General features: G+C 41.6%; 1 protein-coding gene across 2 annotated transcripts in view; it reads left to right on the top strand.

Annotated features, from left to right (window-relative positions):
• The window catches only part of Kif5b (kinesin family member 5B), a 41,100-nt gene extending 32,513 nt beyond the window's left edge, over window positions 1-8,587 (top strand). Inside the window, exons 24-27 of one of the 2 annotated variants that reach the window (XR_003845277.1) lie at window positions 229-445; window positions 1,145-1,292; window positions 5,721-6,837; window positions 7,183-8,587. Coding sequence is in view for 1 of the 2 variants with exons in the window: in XM_021214272.2 (XP_021069931.1) it covers window positions 229-445; window positions 1,145-1,275 (348 nt within the window). In the remaining variant the exon portion in view is untranslated. Of the gene's footprint in view, window positions 1-228; window positions 446-1,144; window positions 1,293-5,720; window positions 7,152-7,182 lie in introns of those variants that run through there. The other variant, XM_021214272.2, reaches the window with a different exon arrangement.
• Window positions 8,588-23,064: the final 14,477 nt, after the last annotated feature.

Below are 23,064 nucleotides of genomic sequence, written 5' to 3'. Positions count from 1 at the left end.
GAGTTTGAGGCTATTGTAGGCTACTGCCTCTAAACAACTAAGTAATGAGTGTGTGCTTTGTGAGATGTTACTATGTCTGATATGTATGTGTTTTTACATGATGCAAAACCTAAATGGGAAAGCTCAACAGAAAAATGTAGTTTAACTTGCTAAACTGCAGTTAGGAAATACTCATTTTCTTAAAACATCTTATTAAAAGCCATCAATATTTTCTCTGTGTACCTTTAGTTGGTACGTGATAATGCAGATCTTCGCTGTGAGCTTCCTAAGTTAGAGAAACGGCTTAGAGCTACTGCAGAGAGAGTGAAAGCTTTGGAGTCAGCCCTGAAAGAAGCCAAAGAAAATGCATCTCGAGACCGCAAACGCTATCAGCAAGAAGTAGACCGGATAAAGGAAGCAGTCAGGTCAAAGAATATGGCCAGAAGGGGACATTCTGCACAGATTGGTGAGTAGAACGTGCTTAGGTAACTTGTGGTCCTTTAGCTTGAAAACACCATCTCCTCCATCACACTTGGTCATGGTGGCGTTTCCTGTCTTTATTTTCTAAATTCCTGAAGAGTGATACTGTTGGGAAAGAAAATAGAAACTCAGAGAGAGCCACGGTCACTCGACAGGTAACTAAATAATTTGGATAAGTGAAGGCTAGGAGACCCTGTCCAGGGAAACACCACCAAAGCACAAGAGAGAGATGGTAGCAGCAGTTAGTTTCTCAGGTTTTCAGGACAATCACTGGTGCAGTAAAGGGATTATGGGAGCATGTAGGAGAAAGAACTTGCTCTGCAAACCTGGTGGCTCGTGTTTGATCCCTACATCCCACAGTGGAGAGAGAGCTGGCTCTGAAAAGTACCCATCTGTGAGTTCTAACCCAGCCCCGTCCATGGAGAGTTCCAGGACAACCAGGACTACGTAGAGAGACCCTACTTCAAAATTTAACAAAATAGCAAATATTTTGAAAGATTATTAGAGGCAAGAGATTATTATATTGTTTCTGGAGAATAGGAGATAACCAAGTAAAATGTATCTAGAAACGAAAACACAAGAAGTTAACACACTCGGGAATGGTTAGTGAATAGAGAGAGACCTAACACTCACTGCCGTCACTGTTCCACCTCGTTCTGACTCTTAACTTCTTTCTGTTTCACAGCAAAGCCTATCCGTCCTGGACAGCATCCAGCAGCCTCTCCAACTCACCCAGGCACAGTTCGTGGAGGAGGCTCATTTGTTCAGAACAACCAGCCAGTGGGGCTTCGAGGTGGTGGAGGCAAGCAGTCGTAAACACTGACACATTGCAGGTGTGAGTCTGTGCCTGGCTTTTGAGTTCTAACTGTGTGTGGAAATACTGAGCTACTTAGCTTAGGATGTGAGTTTCACAGTAGGATCAGGAATTTTTTTTTTTTTTAATGTGTGTTGTTTTATAAATGCAACTTGGCATGATTTCTTATGGTCTATTTCATGCTATTGATAATCTATGTTTAGTTTTGTTACTAATTTTAAAACTCGCACTGGATCATTTATAATAATTCTTTGTATCCTGCACGATGGGTATGCCCTGGTTTATAATATTACCTTTACTAGAAACATAATAAACTACATTAATTTTGTTCTAATTTTGCTTCTATAAATGGCATTTGAAATATGAAGTATCTTATATACTCCCTCATCCTTTAGATTATTATGAGAAGATTCACAAAACTGGGATTCTACAGTTTGAACCTTTTTAAGGATCTTACAGTTACTTTCTAGAAAGATAGCCTAAAATTGCATCTTAATAAAAATTAACATTTGGTTGTATCCTTGCCACCATTGATGATTAGTATTTGCTTCTAATTTGATAGGCCCAAACTAGTATCCCCTGGGTGTCCTGAAAGAAGATGATTTCAAATGCATACACACCCCCATTTACATTGCCTTTTTAAACAGTTGCCTGTTTCCATTCACCTATTGGGAGTTGATTTTTCTCTTTTTTAATTTTATGTGTGAGTATTTTGCCTGCATGTGTATCTGTATACCACATGCATACAGTGCTCCTGTGGCCCAGAAGAGAATATTGGATCCCTGGGACTGGAGTGAACTGCCATTTTGGTGCTAGAAATTGAACCCCTGTCCTCTGGAAGAGGACCCAGTGCTCTTAAATGCTGAGTTATCCAGCTCCTGTGAGTTGATTTTTCTAAAAGGTTTCTGAATTTTCTCCCCCTCCCTCCCCCATTTGTGTGTGTGTGTGTGTGTGTGTGTGTGCCTGTGCACCTATGCACGAGCGCATAAGTGTGGAAATTAGAGGGCACTTTAAGAATGTGTTTTCCTTCCACACTGTGGGACCCTAGGGTGAAATGCAGGCTTGTCATCTGTTCTGGCAGGAAGATAACGAATGTCATTTGAGGGCTTTCTTTATATACTACTGTAACTTCACATTTAAAAGTTCTGGAAATAACATACTACACCTGTTCCCTATGTGGTACTTGATAGCTTTCTTTTTAATGTAGTAATACACCGAACACTATGTTCTATATCACATTCACTAGTAAATGGCTGTCTATAGTTTATTACATATTCTAGAAGTCTGATTAACTACAGAAGTCCCACAGAAATGCTGAAAATTTAAAGTACTAAGTAATTATGAGATGGTTAGCTCTTACTTTTTCTGAGAAATCCTAAGGTTGGTTTATTTTAATTTTGCTTGGCTTTGATACTTTGTACATAGTACTGTTTTGAGTAGAAATTAAACCAGCAATCTGGAGAGGTTAAAAATGGAATATTTTGTTTGTTCTGTCTAGTGTAAGGTTTAAGTGAGAGAGATAAAGGGCCTGGGATTGAAAGTTCTGAGTATCAGTCTGGTTTTGCTGTGTTCATGAACTCGAAAAAAGCAACTTGCTAAAGTCTGTTCTTTCTGGACTGGGGAGATGGCCCCATCTGCCAAGTGAGTGAGTGCTGCCACAGAAGCCTGAGGACCTGAGTTTGGCTTGGCGCACATGGAGAAGTCAGACAGGGAAGAAGACATTCCAGGGAGGGGGAGTCCCTGGAACTCAGAGAGTTCTGGGGTCAGTAAGATACTCTGTGTCAAAAAATATAATGGTGAAGCAGATGACTGCTCTCCAGCCTCTATACATATACACACTGCACACACACATGGAAACTTAACTCATTCTCCTCTGAATCCTCTTAGAATTCACTATAAAAATAAGTTATACATTCATGAAAAATAGATTATTTGTACAGATTTAATAATAATCACATCTAATATTAATATGTGTACTATCTCATATCTGAATTTGGATCTTCCTCTTGTGCCTCTGGGGTGCTGTGGCTTTGTACCTGCTAGTCAGGGCTCAAACCACTGAGCTGTACCTCTTAGCTCTTCACTATTTCTTGTTAATATCCTGTGTTTCTAATTTTTCTAAACCAAGGCATGATCTAGGACTTTGTATTTTTTTAAGTTTCTTTTAATCTAGAACATATATAGGGACAGTATCACAAATGTATGCTACCTCCTTCTGGGTGTATTTAATTATGTGTGTAGCTACCATATTCCTTTACCCGATGTAGACTGATTTAGTGTGTTTGGGGGGGTTTGTTTTGTTTTATTTTTGTGGAATTTTCTTTTTTGAGTCAGGGTCTCATTGTATACTTTGGCTTGCCTGGAGCCTGCTATGTAAGCCTGAACTCAACAGAGATCTACCTGCCTTTGCTTCCTGGGTGCCGGAATTAAAGCTGTGGATCACTATGGCCACAATGTAAGCATTTTTGCTTGAGCTATATTCTAGTGACCCAGGAGATAGATTAGTTGATGTTCCTACACTGAGAAATGCACCCTCACAGACAGACAGAGACAGACACACACACACAGAGAGTCCATATCCTGTCTCTGCCCATGTCGAACTGTTAGCCTCCATTGTTGGTAAGCGGGAAACAGTTCTTGAGAATTACGTGAGTTAGGACATCGTCACACAGCACCCAGCTTTCACTAAATGAAGCTGCTCCTTCTGCCTTCCTAGAGGAGCGAGGTTTAGAGCTCAGAAGTTGGTATCTTCAGATGTGGTTTTTATGTTAAAATTCATGTGTAAATCTTGAACGCATGCTTTAGAGTAGTGTGGCCTCTTAAATACATATAGTATCATCTACATAGTGGTTCTTTTTTTTTAGCACATGGGAAGGAGTGAAAAGTGTATTTATGAAGTGTAATTGTGCATTACACTGCTGAATCAAAGGATAGTCAATTTTTATTTAATTTTTAAACTTATTTTTATTACTTTTTAAAATTATGTATGCGTCATGCCCACAGAAGCCAGAGACATCATTCCCCCTGGAACTGAATTGCAGGCAGCAGTGTACCTCCTAGTGCGGGTACTGAACTGAGGTCCTCTGCAAGAGCAGCATGCACTCTGACATACATGCTCATCTTCCCTTGAGCCTTTTCATTTCTTATATCTTAAACTGGGATGGATGGCTGATAAGCTGTTGAAAAGTTAAATTCCCTGAAATACTTTTTTAAATTACTTTTTAAATGTTGAGGGAAACATGGATTTATTTAGGGCAGTGGTTATAGTTATTAATAATGTTTAATGACTTTTGTTTCCAGTTTTACATAGCCTCTTTTCTGTCACATAGCTTTATTACTAAGTCCAACTTAAAGATGTGTGTGTTTTAGGTTATATCTGTAGGCCCACAAGTGCCACAGCATATTTGTGGAGGTCTTAGGTCAACACTGGGTGTCAGTCCTTGCTTTCCACCTTGTTTGAGACAGGGTCTCTTCTGCACTTTCCATTCTAACTATCCCTGCAGCTTCCAGACATTGTCTTTTTTTCAGCTCCCATCTTGCAGATATAAGAGCACAAGGATTACAAGCATGCACTCCTATACTTGCTTCTGTGGGTTCTGGGGATCCATCTCCCCAACGCTTCCCGAATTTTATCTAAGCCACATTATTTGCCACTAACTGCTGCTAAGTCGTGGTCCTTGACTTAAGAATGTCATGTTTAAGCCGGGCGTGGTGGCGCACGCCTTTAATCCCAGCACTTGGGAGGCAGAGGCAGGTGGATTTCTGAGTCCGAGGCCAGCCTGGACTACAAAGTGAGTTCTAGGACAGCCAGGGCTACACAGAGAAACCCTGTCTCAAAAAAACCAAAAAAAAAAAAAGAAAAAGAAAAAAAGATTGACAAGCCTGCTTTCCCCCACCACTACTTCATGCTTACTGTGTGCCCCCCCCCCCCCTTCAACTGCAGCCCATGGTAAGCCTCCTGCTCGCTGCTAGGTCTACAAGTTTGGGCCATCATGCCCAGCTCTATTTTGTTATTAAACAAAATAATTCATACATCACCCACATGTGGCTTTATTAACGGGATGAAAAAAATGATGGGCTGACCTTGTAAACATTTAGTTGAAGTTAGAAGACAGAAAGGTAAAAGAAAGAAGCCAGGAGCTGGAGAGATAACACACTGGTTAAAAGCACTGCTCTTCTGCAGAGAGCCTGAGTTTGGTTCCTATTATCCACATAGTAACTTATAATCATCCATAACTCCAGTTTCTAGTTCCAGGGAATCCCTCCTCTGTACTCCATGGGCACCAGGCAATCATGTGCACATATGATGTCGTGCAGGCAAGACATATGAACATAAAATCTGATTAAAATGTATTTTTTAAAGAAATTACATCATTCCTATCGTGTTCTTTATTCCAAACATGAGTTTTATAAGAACTAAAATTTTCTCTGCTTTCTCCTATTTCAGGTGTTGAAAAGTAATTGAAGTTTGAAGAGGACATAAAATCAGTCTTTCACTAACTAACCTCTATTTCTTGGGATTGTAGAAATTTAATTTTTTAATGTGTAAATTACTCCTAGCCTGTACAGCTGTTTCCTACCCACTCTTGTAAACTCTGCTGCTTCCCAATACTAGAGTGCAATTTTGATGTCCTAGAAGGGAAATGACAGTTTACAACTGTGGCCCTATTTATTACACAGTTTGTCCTGCGCATCTTACTGTGCTGAGTTACTGTGTTGCGGGACAGTGCTCCTTGTTGCCTTTTCTGGGTATGTGTAATCTTGGTTTACATTACCTAGCTGCTATTGCTTTTCACTTTCCCTTTTCTACTAAGGAGGCTTTTTTTTTTTTTAAAGGAAATACGGAACATTTAGATTAAATGTCTTAAATTTTACTACTTATAACACTACTTGCCACAAACTATATCAAGTCAGTCAGTACTGTATTTTAAAAATCCCTCGAGCGAGGTATGGTGGCATACATCTTTACTCCCAGGCAGAGGCAGATGGATGACTGTCAGTTCGAGTTCAGCCTGCTCTCCATAGTGAGTTTCAGGACCCTGTCTCAAAAATCAAAAAATAAAAAAATTAATTAACTTAAAAATAAATAAAAAATCCCTTGAAAATATTAGGGTTTATGTTGCTGGTATAGTCTCTGAAGCTTGCCTCTGAAAACGTTGAGCTTTTTCAAGACTGAACAGGCTCTATTATATTAGCTCATGAGATGTCTGTTGCATATTACTTTGAATACAAATATCTTACCTATCAAAAATGAATCTCATGTTAAATGAGTTTGGAAGTACTATATCCCTACTTTCTACTTCTGCACTTAACATAGCTTAATGTGCCCTGCTTTATTGTGTTATATCTGCCTGCTAAAATAAGAATTGAACAGAAGCTAATATCATCTTTAATATTAGGAAATAAGTGGATTAAGACATTATAGAATTAAATAATTTTCAAATGTTAAATAATTGTATTGACTGATAAATTTATAGNCTTTGAAAAGTGAGAAAAATTGTGAACAGGACAGATGAAGTATAAATTTAAAACTACGTGGTTAATTTTGCTCTGAAATCTTGAAGGTGGTTTTCACCTGTTATACTAAATCATACACTATAATTTGTTTAGTTAGAAATAGTAAACTGTTTGCAAGTCACTAGTAATTCTCAAAAAAAAATATTGTTGGCCATAGTGAATAATTTTCAAATTAGAACTAAGTGTGTACCTATGTTTGGCACTTAATTTTTCAGATAATTAAACTCAATCAAGTCTATTTTAAGGATCTATAAAAGTAACAGGAAAGGATTTCAACACCTGCATCCTCAGTGCTTGGGGTAACTGCAGCCGTGGGGTAACTGCAGCCGTCCGCAGAGCCACAGGGAATGGAGTGTCTGAGGCTATTGATAANTTGCTCTGAAATCTTGAAGGTGGTTTTCACCTGTTATACTAAATCATACACTATAATTTGTTTAGTTAGAAATAGTAAACTGTTTGCAAGTCACTAGTAATTCTCAAAAAAAAATATTGTTGGCCATAGTGAATAATTTTCAAATTAGAACTAAGTGTGTACCTATGTTTGGCACTTAATTTTTCAGATAATTAAACTCAATCAAGTCTATTTTAAGGATCTATAAAAGTAACAGGAAAGGATTTCAACACCTGCATCCTCAGTGCTTGGGGTAACTGCAGCCGTGGGGTAACTGCAGCCGTCCGCAGAGCCACAGGGAATGGAGTGTCTGAGGCTATTGATAAGTAGACAAGCTTGGAAGGGCTGGGTTAGAATCTGGCTGGCAGAATCTTTGGAAAAGTTTTATATACAGATATTTGTATTATTAAATTTGGAGCCATAGTCAGAAGACTCAGATCATAATTGGCTTNTTTTTCTATTTCCTTAACTATTGTAATTTCCACTTTTATAATAATTTTGATTTGAAAAATAAATTTATTTATTTTTTTAACAGTCAAAATCTTTGCTGTTGTAGTCTGCAGCCTTTAATGATTGAGTTGCTTTTATGATTGAAAGACGCACTCCACAGATTGAAGAGAGAGCAGGATGCAGCAAGGTGTAAGTCATGGTTAGAGACGTGCAGGCTCCTGTGCTCATCGCTCTCTCTGCGAGGCATCTGGCTGCATCCATAAGGATGTTCTTTCCAAATGAAAATTTGCTTCTCTGGCAGTTTTCATAATGGAAAAAAATTCTCCTTTGTCTGAGTGTAGAAGTTTTAAGATGTATCATGGGTATTGGTGCTTGTATAACACACAATGAATTGTAACTAGCATGTTGTTAAGAAAACACGTTGTTAGTTTTTTTAATCTTATATGTTTCTTTTCTATTTATAATTTCAAACTTTCATAAAGTATACTAAGAATTTCATAAATTTCTTTTCAGTGAACTGAACTCTTTTTTGCAATGATAGGCCATTAAATATAGCATTCACACAAAATGGACATTTTTAATCACCTAGAATATTGAAAATATTTTAATTTGCAGTGTCTTTTTTTTGTGACTGGATATATTAATGTTCCTCTGAGTGGTATTGGTAATTGGTTCAGAAGAGAAACTCAAATGAAATAAAAATAGTATTTATTCATGGTGATCAAGTAAATTATTTGACTAATTTAAGGAAACTAAATACTATGCATAACTGAATTTATTTGCACCTCTCAGTTTGATTAAGGTAACAGAAGAGAGTCTAAGTCTACCTGTGGAATATGTTGTTTTATTTTCAGGGTTTAGGATTACATTTAAACATAATTGGTTTGGGAAAACGACATATAATTTTAAGTTAACCTGCATGCTGTAAATGTGTTTAAATAAAGGAAAATCTTTTTGAAATGTAATGACACATTTGAACCTTACTTCATGGAGTATTAACTTGATTTTATATAGCTGAATGGTCTGCCCTGTGTGAAGGGGGTGGGCATTGTATCTCTCTACTCAACTGAGTATGTTTTAGCAACAAGTGGCTGCTACTCAGTCAAGTGGATTGGCTTTTTTGTACTTTGGCTTCCATCTTTTAGAATAGTTTTAGAAAGGGTTGGAGAGATGGCTCAGTGGTTAAGAGAACTGACTGCTCTTCCGAAGGTCCTGAGTTCAAATCCCAACAACAACATGGTGGCTCACAACCATCTGTAATGAGATATGATGCCCTCTTCTGGTGTGTCTGAAGACAGCTACAGTGTACTTACATATAATAAATAAATGAATCTTAAAAAAAAAAAAAAAAAAAGAATAGTTTTAGAAAGTTTTAACTGTCTATCAGAATAGAATAAGTAAGTAACCTCTAAGTACCAGTCCCTTGGTTTCCAACAATTACTAGTTCACCATTTTATCTGTAACCCTAATTGTACATTTTATTTTAAAAGTATTTTTGTCGTGATGTTATTGTCTACTTTTTACAGATAAAAATACCCTAAAGCATATGGCAAAGGCAGGCATGGTGGGACATGCCTTTAATGGAAGCAGAAGCAAAGAGGATTTGGGGTTCAAGGCCAGCCTGGGACTTTCCTTATGCCTTGTCTTAAAAAGAGCAGAGACACACCAGATACCATTATCACACCAAAACAGAAATAATTTGTTATGCTTGTTTACATCAAGATGCAGTTAAGGGCCACATATTGCAGAGACCTCTTCTGTCTCTTATTTTTTCCCTTGAAATTAGTTTATGAAGAAAGCAGATAGCCTGCCATAGTTTCCCAGATGTCTGCTGTTTATATTTTCTGTTTATTTGTTTTGGTCCACTGGGATTTAGGTATTTTGCTTCACTAAAGGGGGGACTTGCCTCACCAGTAGTACTACTAGTGTTACATCAAGTGGTACATGATACCTTATAGTCTCTCTTATGGGTTATCAGGCACTTAATGCCATAGATATTCAATAGGAGTTACTAAATGTCAGCACTGTTGATTCTTTCATCCCTTTTGTTAGCTTCAGTAGATAAGTGCCCTTTCTGTCTGGTTACCCGAGGGTTAGTTTGCATAAGAATGATGGAGTAGATACCCAATTCTGCATTTCAGAACATCATTGCTTCTCTTCATCTTCAGTGATGACCAGTTGTTGTCCCTGTATGTACATATACCCTCTCCACCAGACTTTTTGAGACAAGGCCTCTCATTGGACACAAAGCTCACCACTTGAGCTAGGCTAGTATACCAGCCAACGAACTCCATCTCCCCAGTTGTCAAGCACTTTACCAACTGAGCCATCTTCCCAACCCTGGTTCATGAGTTTTCAGGTTGGTTCCTTTTCTGAAGAAATTTAAATGTAAACACCAAAGTTTTCCAAACAAAATCACAGCTAGTCCACGCAAAGGTAAATGGTAAAGTCTTAATCGTGTGAAGATGTATGTGCAGGTGGCATACTTGGAGTAAGGAGGCAAACTAGGACAGGGAGTAGATACTATTACATATCTAAATGATAGGAGCCAGAGAACTTGGTAGTGAGGACTTGAGTTCTATCACTAATAACCACAGAAAGAGCTGGTATAGGGGCTGGAGAGATGGCTCAATGGTTAAAGAGTGTTGGCTGCTGTTCTAGCTGACCCGAGTTCAATTCCCAACTCAAAACTGTCTATAACTCCAGTTCCAGGGAATTCAGAGACATACGTCACATAAGAGGGGGAGGGAGGGCTGGGTTTGGTGCTTGTAATAAATACAGTCCCAGGGAGGCAGCCTAGTCTGAATAGTATCTCCCAGCACAAGAAGAGATGGTGTCTCAAAGGAAAACTAAAGTAGGGGATAATCTGTCTGTTTTAGGAGTGGGTGGAACTCTGCCTTCATCCCCACGATAAACTTACTGTGTTCTCCCAGGAACTATAAGCCAAAATCAAGTTGCTTTTGTTAAAGCAACAGAAATAAAGCTAATACCTGATTCTAGGACATACCACTTTCTCTCACCTGTGAATATGTACACACAAGGTGGAATTTCCTAATCTTTCTGCCAAATTGGAGAATGGCTCCTCTGCTGTATGACAGGACAGTTACCCTTGTGACTATGGTTTGGTTTTAGTGTTTCCGCTAATCGGCCATCACTGGGAAGAGAGGCCCCTTGGTCTTGCAAAATTTATATGACCCAGCACCAGGGAACGCCTGGGCAAAGTAGTGGGAGTGGGTGGGTAGGGAAGCAGGGGCGGGGGNGGGGGTATAGGGAACTTTCGGGAGAGCATTTGAAATGTAAATAAAATAATAATAATAAAGAAAAAAGAATAAAAACAAGTGGTTATTAAATATATGAATACCTTATGTTACTGTATAATCTACCAAAACTGTGTTGTGATCTTGTCGAGGCAGATGTGTCTAAATATATAATGTTTAGAATCACTGAGACTGCTGTTTTCAATACTATTAAATTAATATTAAATTGGTAAAAACAAAAAACAAAAAACAAAACTTAAGAAGTGGCTCCAAGAGTCATCATTGTAACTTGTAGAAGCATCTCTACTTCTCCAGTTGGCCAGGACTCTAAATTCTCCTGTATCTACAGTTTGGGTACCAACACTTTGTCCATGTTTCTTGAGGAGAACACTTGTCTGTCATGCACAAGGCCTTAGACTCCATCTTCAGCATTGTTAAAGAGGGCAGTAGTGGGACTACTGTTATTTTTTTGTCCAGCTTTTCTCTTGTGCAGATGGGAGTGATGTCTTCTAAACTTGTGATTTGTTAGACTAGAAACCAGAAGTCTCCCCCAATCACTGTCATTCAAGACAATACATGAGATGCTACAGTCCTTATCTGACATGGATCTATTCACTGAAACAGCCCATCTGTAAAGACAAATCTGGGATTTTCCTCCAGTTCACAGGAAATCATGTGGTAATGGGTGTGAAATGAGAAGAAGGTAGTGATAAGGGGTGACCAGCAGTTGGATTTTGCTTGTATCTGTAGCCTTGTTCATGCTTAATCCTGAATGCACCACTGAAACGTTCTGGCTTGGGCAAATCCAGCTTGTGGTGGAATTTCTAAGTGGACTGTCATTTGTGGTTCTGTGTACAGGTCTCCATCTCTGCTAGACCCAGCATCATGACAGGACTTAATTTTTTCAAGAGCATGAAATTTAGTCCTAACTTCAGAGGCTTGACTTTGGACTTGGGTCATTGTCACTAATTGCATTTTGCTCCTTGTCCCAGCCCTGATATTGACAGTATCATTATGTCTTCTGGTCCTAGTACTTGTGATCGGGCTACTTAGAACTAGGCCTACATTTCCTGTGGAGCCCTTTCCTAGGCTGGCTCACACTAAGGCCCAGCAGGTCTGTGTTCCTTGGGGTATTAGATACTCCTTACAAAGCTGTAATCAAATACCCAATAGAAACTACGTAACAGAAGAAACAGTTTGGGGAAGATTTTTAGTTTGTTACAGTGGCAGAGGCTTGTTCACAAAACACGGGAGCCAGAAGCAAAGATGGGAATAATTTTCAAAGACCCACGTCTATGTCCACCAGCCAGCTTGCGCTTCCTAAGGCCCACAGCCTTCATGGTAGCTCAGCTGAGGGTCACATGCTTAAAACATGAGCAGATTCAGACCAGGAAACCCTATCCCTCAGGCTCATGATATCCGGTCTGACATCAAGTTCCCAACATTTTACAGACCCAACACTGAATGCTCAAAAGTCAGTCTACTGAGACTCAAACATTTTACTGATGGTATGAGTGCAGATGTGTGTGTGTGTATCACAGGATATGTGTGGAAGTCAGAGGACAAGTCTCCGATGTCTTTCCGTTACAGTGTGGCATCCAGAGATCGAACCCATGTCAACAGGCTATGTACAAATGCCTCTGCTAACACAGCCTCTCACAGGCCCTCAGTGCAAACACTTAACTTCTGGGCTCTAAAATAGCCATCTCCACTACACCACGGCATGAGGCAAGAGCAGCAAGATTGGACCCAAAGTTAAAGCCCAGCAAGGCAAACTGCATTCTCGAAAGCCAAGTCCAGCTTCCAGAGTACATAGGAGCATGCTGTGAGCCTGGGTTTGCTTCCCTTCTGTTACTGTAATGTTCAGTGCCTGTAGCTTTCCTCAGCACAATCCTATGTTGGCATCTCCAATATGTTGGGGTCTCATGACTTCATACACAGCCCACTTGGAATCTTCCAGAAGGTAAGCCAACCATGCCACATTTCTAGGTGGTTTTTTTTTGTTTTTTTGTTTTTTTTTTTCTGGAATGTTGGTGTAAGCCTCTTTGACTCTATAACTCCTGCATCCCATATATGCAGATGTAGTACCATGGGGCTAATTTCATGTTCTGTGGCCAGCTTGAGATGTAGTCAGACTTCTTGGAACATAGCTCCAGCAGCTTCTCAGCACTGTGTGATTGACCTTGGAAACTTCCTAGGTGGTCTTGAACAGGAGCCATCCCTACCTCCCACCACCCTGCAGCTGTCTTTGCAGGTTCTCGCTACAGAAAAGGCAAATGGATTTGTGTTTGTATACTCTGGAGTTTTTATTAGTGGGGTCTTGCTATATTGTCCCAGTGTGACACTACAGCAGTTTTTTCCACCCCCAGCACCCAGCAGTTACCGTGCCACAGCCTGCATACTGTACTGTTTCTTGGAATTGCTGCCAAATTAATGTCTCTATTACATTTAAATCTAGCCTGACACAAATTCTGAGTTTGAATAGAGTTGTCCCTACAGCCCTGTTGGCTGCAGCACACATGGGCTCGCTTTTCAGAACATACCAGATTCTTGGCCAACCTGCAATATAAACTCCCTCTCAGTAGGGTTCTCATTCTTAAAACAACCTCCTGAGCACAGTCTGCTGTCTTCCTGCTCTCTGTAGTAAGACTGTCTAAAAAGTAAAAATATTTTTAAAAGGATTCAACAAAAGAAAAGTTGAGGCTGGAGAGATGACTCAGCAGCTAAGAGTACTCCCTGCTCTTCCAGACGATCTGAATTGGGTTCCCAGCACCCATGTCCGCCTGCTCAAAGCTATCTGTAACTTGAGCTTCAGACCTTCCTGGGTACCTACACATAATTAAAAGCAGTAAAAACCTTAGGAATGCCAAGCTGACTACATAAAGAACAGTCACTCTCGGCTAGGGAAGGCTGCCAGTAGAAAGTTTCTAAGAAAAACTGGGGCAGATTTTGATGTGTTGCATTTTGAGAGGAGAGTTAATACAGTTGGCGTGCACCTTTAGGTCGAGTGAGTGCTACATAGAAAATTACTGATTCACAAAAGTATAGGGCTTATGATATAACCCAGTGGTAAGGCTGTAGGTTTATCATAGTCAAGACACTAACTCTGATTTCACTACCAGGGCAGGAAGTCAGACAAGAAAGCAAAAGTCAACATACTATATTACATGACTCAGCCTTGATTAGCAGTTCACTAGAGAACGGAATTCTTAATTCAGAGGGAGAGAGATTGGGGATGCTGATGGTAAGAATTCAGCCCTCTTCCATAGTGAATGGTAGGTACTGCCTAAGGATAAATAATTCAGAAGTAGCAGAGGCTAGAGACTGAAAACATGATAGTGACTGCTTGCCCTTGGGAAGGAGAGAAGTGAAATGGCCAGTAGCGAGGAAGCAGGCTTCCTAGAGCCTTGACTTTCCCAAGCGTCCGTCACTGGTCACCGTGTGGCTCTCCTTCCAACGTTGGGCGGACAATCCAAGTTTCCTGACAGTATTAGACCCTTTCTTATTGCTATGACAAAATGCCTGGCGAAAGCTACTTTGAGAAGGAAAAGTTTCTTCTGATTCATAGCTAAGTGGTTATGTCCTCTCCCTTATCCGAGAAGACATGTCAGAAGAGAGGAGGCAGCTGGTCACATGGCACCCCACAGGCAGGGTAGACCAGTGTTGCGCAGCTTGCCTCAGGGTAGGTCTTCCCTGCTCATTATTGGAACAATGAATTGTCATTTGAAAACCTAAGTTTCTTGTTACTTGTTCTGAGAGGTCAAATGATCTTTTCTGAAGTTATCAATACAGCATACAAAGGGTTGGGTTTGTTTTAATGAAGGCTTCATTATGAGACTGGATAAGAACAAGCCTAGAAGGTATCAATGAGATTTTTCTGTTGTTATCCACAGCCATGCTAACTAACTAGCTTTTCTAGATCCTTGCCCTACTGACCTCAGTAAAGGAGGCCATGAAAGGTGCTTATTAATCACCTGCTGCTTTGCTCCCTAGTCCTGACTACTACCAACCATAGACGAAAAGAGGAAAATGTTCAGTTCCCTTCCTGCTCCCAGCAGAAGGCAGAGGACAGGCTCTGGGGCTCCTGGACTAGAGGGCCCTCCATTGGTCCTTCCCCAAGTAAAGCCTGTTGCTGAGCCCCTTTTCTGTCTGCCTTTCCTTCTTATAAACTTTCCAGTCACTGTTACCTTTCTCAAGACAGAATCTAGCTTGTAGCTTGTGTAGGCCTTGTGCTCACTAAGTAGCCCAGGCTGCTCTCAAACTTGCAGCAGTCTTTCTGCCTCAGCCGCCAAGCTCTGGAAATATACTCACTTGGAGGTTACTCAGAGTTAAATAAGCAGATATTGGAAGTACTTATGTTTTTAAATGTGTACTTCCAGATTTTGAAGATCTAAAAGAGAAACATTTTATTTAATTGTGGTAAAACACATACAGTATTTACCATCTGGGCCACTTTCAAGTATACTGTATGTAATTGTTTTAAAAGGAGTCTTTCTTCCCCTCCCCCCCAAGAAAATGCACACAGAATTGGTTCAGGACTGGAAAAGCTAAATTACTTATTTAGGATTGTACACATACACGTGCCATGGCATGCATGTGGATATGAGGACAATATTAGTGGAGTAATTTCCCTCACTCTGCCATATCCCAAGGACCAAACTCAGGCGCCAGGCTTGGCAGCAAGTGCCTTCACTTACTACGCCATCTCTTTAGCTCCACTAACATTCTTGATGCAAGACTATTTCAAGCTCCAAGCCAAAATACTTGCTTAGAGCTTTCAATTTATATTAGCTTACCAGAGTATTAATATCATGCCATACATTCAGACTATTCTTCCATAGGTAAAATTAAAATCTATGATAACTATTTAAAATATTCAAGAAATTCACATTTTCTACCCATTTATTTCCGAGCCATTTGAAATGAAAATGAACACAGTAAAGTCTGCGCAACTCCAGATCAGTACCCATTGTTTTTGAGACAGATGGGGTGCCACCAGTATGAGCAACAGAAAATAACCACATTAAGCATCCCTGATATATTATTTTCTCTGAGCAAAACATTAGGCACACAGCTTTTCTGTACAATAACTAGAGTTGTGCACGGACTACTCGCTGCTCTGAAAATGAACTTTTGTTTTATGCAGATGTAGGCGAATTAGAATGCACAAAGGCTGAGAACATTCAACTGGATGTGACAAAGGGATTTTTCTTCTATAAGACAGGACCCAAACAGCTTAACACAGACTTGAAATCTGTCTGTTGTCTCAGTTTCAGAAGTGCCTGAACACTGGTACTTTCTGAATACTCCTTCTTGGGCTAGAGATACAGAAGCTGAAAGATCTCCAGGTCTCCTGTGGTCCAAACCTTTGTAGAGGACCAAGTGCCTCCCATACTGTGGTAGCAACTAGTTCATCCAACGGTCTGTAACCACTGTTGGCCCCCAGACCCCTATTGAGGGGCTGAGACACTTCTCTGGATCACTAAACAGGACTCCTACAGGAGGGGGGGTCTTACCCCCATTCTTAGAAGGATGATGAAAAGATGCCATGTTTTTTAAGGAATGCTGAGGTCCACATCTCGGAGGCTCATCAGAGATGGAACAGCCAAGCGCTTCCCACTCAGCCTTACACATAGCATTCCATGAGACTGAGTTCATTCTGATTTCCAAGAGCTATTTCCGTGGGAAACCACCACCACCGCCATCAAAGTGCTGCTGTGTCTTCCATGGCTGTGGTTATTGGTCACAGCCCAGGAACTAGCGTGCCTACTATTCAAGCTTCCTCACTCAGCACTGGGAGTGCCTGCATATGCCAGGAGAGAAGGTTGGATTCCTAGAGCTGGAGTTGCAGGCAGCTCTGAGCCACTGAGATTGAACTCAGGTCCTCTGGGAAAGCACTAACTGCTGATCCATCTCTTCAAGCCCTAATGAGCCTTTGATAGTGGGGGCACCTGTCACAATAGACAAGTGGAAGTCAGAGGACAACACTTGGAGTCTGTTTTTCTCACCATCGTGGAACACTTACAGTGAAACTCAGGTTGTCAGGCTTGCACGAAGTGCTTTTACCTGCCAAGGCACTCAAGCAGCCCTGGACTGTTCTGAGGCAGACTTTGACTATGTTCCCCTGTCTGCCTCTTAACTGAGAGCATCCTCCCTCATCCTTCCAAATAGCTGGGAGCACAGGTGTGCATTACAGCACCAGGCATCGTGGACTTGGATCCATAGACATGGTCTCACTGTATATCACTGGTTGTCCTGGAACTCACTTTGTAGACCAGGCTGGCCTTGAACTCACAAAGCTCCACCTGCCTCTGTCTCCCAAGTTCTGGGACTAAAGGCTTTATTCATCTCTTAACCACTGGTTTTAAAGTCTGGTTAGATTATAGACCCTCTAGCTGCCATTTTCTATCCTACAAATCCAGCCTTGCTCCCCTGTGGCTCTCTCTGGGACAGAGTTGAGAAGCCACGTTGTGCTGTGGCCTCCCACACCAGACCCTTCCTTCAAAGCAGCCACAGAAACTTGGAGTTCCATCTAGCTTTAGTCATGGAATCTACATGGAGCTTAAACCAACCTCCGAAAACTTAAAAAACCAGTTACCCCTTTGTTAGAGAATCTCTCTGAAGGTTGTTCTCCTTCAGAGAGCTATCATCTATGATGGCTCTCTGATTTTTGTTTGGTTTTTGGTTTTTGTTTGTTTGTTTGTTTTTTCAAGACAGAGTTTCTCTGTGTAGCTCTGACTGTCCTGGAACTCACTCTGTAGACTAGGCTGGCCTCGAACTCACAAATCCTCCTGCCTGTGCCTCCCAAGTGCTGGGATTAAAATTGTGCATCACCACTGCCCGGCTGATGGCTCTCCTTTTGATAGTATGTTTATTCTTTAAGAATTTCATACATGAATCCAGTGTATTTTTATTATATTCACCCTCTACCCTAACTCCTCCAAGATCTATTCACCTCCATCTTCGTGTGCCTGTGTGTGTGTGTTTAGACAGGGTCTCTCTACATAGCCTGGCTGCCCTGAAACTCACTATTGTAGACCAGGCTGGCCTTGAACTCACTGAGATCCACCTGCCTCTGCCTTGAGTGTGGAGATCAAAGGTGTATGCCACCACACTCAGCCTCAATAACCCACAAAGTCTGATTTGTGCTCCATTGGTATACTCCTGGGTGTGGGTACAGGGCTCAATAGGGGCCACAGTGTTAAAGGAAACTGACTTCCCCTTCTTCAGACACCATCAATTGTCAGTAGCTTCTCAGCTAAGGGTGGGTGCATGCACATCATCTCTGCTTGGGAACCCCACAATCACCTGCAATTCAGTATGCCCCAAAGGCAAAAATTATGTTCTCACAAACCCTTGGGAACAAATAATTTATGGAATTTTGATATTTTCAGAATGTAGAAAAGGTAGTGCACAGTATATAAATAAATCACTGAGCTCTACAAACTTCTTACACATTTTTCGTTCAACAAAACACACAGCTGTGACTGGCTGCAGAGGTACACACCTATATATAGTTCCAGGATTTAAAAGAGAGGAGTTGAGCATAGGCTTTTGAGGTTAGTGTGGGTAAGCAGCATAGTGAGAAAAGGGAGGAAGGGAGAGGGAGAGGCAGGCTCAACACAGCTTCATGTGTCAATGGCTTATGTTTCTTTATATTTATTTATTATGTATACAGCATTCTGCTTGCTTGCATGTATGTCTGTAGGCCAGAAGAGGGCACAAGATCTCATTATTGATGGTTGTGAGCCACCATGTGGTTGCTGGGAGTTGAACACAGGACTGTTGAAAGAGCAGCCAGTACTCTTAACCTCTGAGCCATCTCTCCAGCCCAAGTTATGTTTCTTTACCAAAGGAGCTTGTACCAATTTATGTACCAAAAGATGACTTTTCAGATAAATTTAGACATTGGAACACGTGACTTTAGTGAACATCCTTAATAAATGTGGGGCTCTTGGAAATTAACAAAAAAGAGAGATAAGACCCTGAAAGAAAATGGACTAAAGCTATAAATGAACCATTGAAGATATTTTCTAACTGTCTGTCTTAGTTTCTTTTCCTGTTGCTGTGAGAAAAATACTCTGCCACAGAAGCCTAAAGAGAAAAAGATCTGTTGTGGCTCACAGTTCGAGGGTACTGCCATGATGTAACTTGTAACTCACACATCCACCATGATGTTTAAGGCAGTGGCAGCTGGTCTTTGAGTGTTCACAGCCAGGAAGAGAGCAAAGAATGCAGGTTGCTGCTCAGCTCCTTATGTAATCTGAGATCTAGCCTGGGAATGGTACAACTCACAGAGTGCATTTTCCTGACTAAAGTACTTAAATAAGTATCTATTCCAGTAAGAATAAAACGCTGTCCTTTCCACAGAGGAAGTGGTCCAATGTAGTCAACCTGCCACCAGGTTGCTGGCTGGTCACCTCGAGGAATGGTGCCATATCTGGGGCTCAGTGTTGGTTTCTGCTGTTGGCAGATCTGGCATTCAGCAGCAGCTGTAGCCAGGTCAGCCTTGGTGAGTGGAAGTCTGTGTCGCTGAGCCCAAGCATAACCTCCATCTCGACCACCATGGCCACTTTGTTCATGTGCCCATTGAGCAATGACAGGGATGGCTGGGGAAAGAGGCTGACTGTCCACAGAACGGGTCATCTGATTATTGAACTCCTATTCAGCTGAAGTCACCTTTTGGTGAGCATTTACATGGGACATAAATATCTTCACATCCTTTATCCATTTGGAGAGATCTATCCACATACTATGTCTTTCTCACCAATTTTCCAATCATGATTTTCCCAAGTCCCTGACCATCCAGCCAATCCATACAGACCATGAGTCAGTGAACAATTGTACATCTGACCATTTCTTCTAAATAAACTGCAATACCATGTATACTGCCCACTGTGAAGATTTTCCTTCACCTGTATCTTAATACAGTCAAGATAGCCCACAGGCAGGTTCTTCGGTCCATCTCATAGGTGATTCTAGATTCTGCCGAGCTGATAATTAGCACTAACCACAGTAACCATTATCACCAATTCTCAAAGATATGCAACTTAGTGTAGGATTTCTTATTTATCATTATCACCAATTCTCAAAGATATGCAACTTAGTGTAGGATTTCTTATTTACCATTATCACCAATTCTCAAAGATATGCAACTTAGTGTAGGATTTCTTATTTACAGGAGTGGAAATCAGCAAAGATACTGACATACACAGTTTGTGAGTTAATATTTGTAAAAAAACAAAAGAAGCTTAGAAGAGTTGTGTAGTTAGCACACAGCTTTCTGCAAGTGCTGACAACTTGTGAGGACCAACTGCTATTACAGTCCCAGTGAGAACTATGAGAGCAACCACAGAGTCAGTTCCCCCGGGGACTCGTGTTCTGCTTCTCACAGGTAGAGGCTTTTCCTGGGAAAGGGAAACACAGCAGGCTCCAGCTTTCCTACGTGGGGGGGGGGGGGGAGTAGCCAAACTCCAAACTCATAGCAAAGGGGGCAACTGGAGGCCCTTGTGGTGGGAAGGGGCTATCAAACTAGTCCTGCTGCAGACCCGGGTGTACAGGTTATTGCCACCGGCTTTGAAATAAACATCATTCACACTCCCAGGTGTGCGTCTGGGTGTGGGTACAGGGCCACTACAGCTCGTCATCCTACACATCCATATGTGTCCTCCCACATATGTGCCCATGTGGATCAGGCCACCCCCTGTGGACTCTGCTTCTCCACTCTGAGTATACGCCAAGGTTTCTAGCTCCCTGTCTGTCATTTCCTTAGCAAATATATTCAGGGAGATTCGTGGTGTCCTCAGGTTTACTACACAGAACCCTCAACTACATGGCAACCATTTCCTCACTTCCTGGTATACAGCTAAGACTGCCATGTGCTCAGCCAACCAGAGAGCCACTGTAGGCGCTGCAGGGAACTAGGGTGTCACGACTTTTCTGCCCCTTTGCCTCCTCAGATGCCCAGACGCCTGAGCATCTCAGTCAGTGTACTCATGTAAATAGCACCTCCTCCAGCAGGGCTTCGTGCCCACGGGTCACCGGTCCAGGATGTTCTCCTCTGAGTCTGAGGGCAGGATGCTGTGTAGGCAGCCACTTCAAGATCTTCACCGAGCCTGTGTGACTTGGCAGCTGTGTCAGATATGGTCATCACGGTCCAGGAAGCAGTTGTGTCCTCACCGACTTGGCCTTCCGGTTGTATGTCCCCCACACACTGCCAGTGGGGAGTGTGCTCCTTCCTGTCAGTCAACGTTCTCTGAAGCCGGGACAGTATCTGTGCTAGGTTTTCCCTGTGCCTCTCTCACAGTCCAAAAAGTGCTGTTTGCCTTGGAAGTGGCTCTACCATAGCCACTTCTACCTCCTTCCGGTGGCAGAATTCTTACTTCATCCTCTTCTCATTCCCCCGCACCTTGGAAAGGCGGTCTCCGTTTTATAGCATAACTAAGCAGGGTACCCAGGAAGTTAGGATTTGAATTTGAAATCCCTCTCATGTTTGAATACTGGTCTCTAGTTGGCAGCACTGATTGAGTGGTAGGTATGGAACCTCTGTGAAGCAGACAAACTGAAGGAATATCTTAACAACCCAGGACTCCCCTTGGCTTGGGCTACATATACACCCCTCTGTGAACAACGCACCTAGAAACCTGTTAGCAGCATAGGAGCCCGCCTGCGTCAAGCTGCTCACTTCTGTGCTTCACACAATGGAAATAAGCTACTCCTCTTAAGAGCCCTGGATAATGCTTTATTCAAACACATCACATACAGTGAATGGCCCAATCTAGCTTAAACTGGCTTTGAGTATACACACAGTAAGACAAACTGTGTCCTAAAAAGGAACTCTTAGGAAGAATCCTCTACTTACTACCATCTATGCCTATAAGAAGTAATAGTAGTAGTAGTAGTAGTAGTAATAATAATAAAAGGGCTGGAGAGATGGCTCAGCGGTTAAGAGCACTGACTGCTCTTCCAGAGGTCCTGAGTTCAAATCCCAGCAACTACATGGTGGCTCGCAACCATCTGTAATGGAATCTGATGCCCTCTTCTGGTGTGTCTGAAGACAGCTACAGTGTACTTATATAAATGTAATAAAATAAATCTTTAAAAAAATAATAATAATAAAAATTATGGGCATGCATTGATTAAAATCAGATTCCTATGGCAGTGGCTCTCAACCGTCCTAATGCTGAGACCCTTTAATACCATCCCTTATGTTATGGTGACCCCCAACCATAACATTATTTCATTACTACTTCATAACTTCTTTTGCTACTGTTATGAACCTTAGTGTAAATATCTGATCTGCAGGATATCTGCTATGCGATCCCTGTGAGAAGGTTATTTAAAAGGGGTTGCTGCCCACAAGCTGAGAACCACTGCCTTACGTGAAGGGGCATGAGGAGTAGAGACATGGTTATATAACATTATTTATCAATCAAGAACCTCTCAAACTGCCCTTAGGAACCAAGCTATCTCTTGTAATCACTAAATGGCCCTCGCCCTTAGGAACCAAGCTTTCTACTGGAATCGCTGAATGACCCTCTGTCAATAATGGGTTCCTTGAGGATGCCAACATCTCAGCCCACTGTCAGTCTCCATCATGTATTTCTCTTCTACCTGTCCCATGGCTTCACTTTAAAAGTTTCCTTGCTATTTTGCAATCTGTGTGGCCTTTTATTTTGTTCTTGATCTTAAGAAGCCATGAAGTTGGAAACCAAGCCCAGACCCCCACTACCAAAAGCATTTGGGATCCTGACCTAGCTAGCTAAGGACCTTGAAAGGTACATGTGCTTCTGCTCTGGCCTAAGCTATCTACCTCCTAACCCTCTAAACTTAAACAAGTTGCCACTGTTAGAGATGGAGCCAGCCTGGCTGCTGTGCCTTCATCCCTGAAGCTCTGAGCTCATTAAACAAGAAGACTCTTGCCTCCTCTCCCAGCCCATGACAGGCACCATTTTCCCCCCCTCTGTAAAAGCCTGACCACCCCAAATACCTCTCTATAGCTGCAACCATATTTCTCCCGTTGTAACTGGCTTGTTTCATTTCAACTATCATAGCATTCTCAAGCTTCAGTCTCGGTTGCAGTATGTGACAGGAGTACTCCATGCTGCTCCTTTGTAAGACAGACAGATAACCGCTGTGTGTGTTCTATTACAGCTATCCTTTTTTTTTTTTTTTTG

The sequence above is a fragment of the Mus pahari genome, chromosome 15 (assembly GCF_900095145.1).
Source record: "Mus pahari chromosome 15, PAHARI_EIJ_v1.1, whole genome shotgun sequence".
Classification (NCBI taxonomy): Eukaryota; Metazoa; Chordata; class Mammalia; order Rodentia; family Muridae; genus Mus; species Mus pahari.
This window is presented reverse-complemented; position numbering and strand designations above follow the sequence as displayed.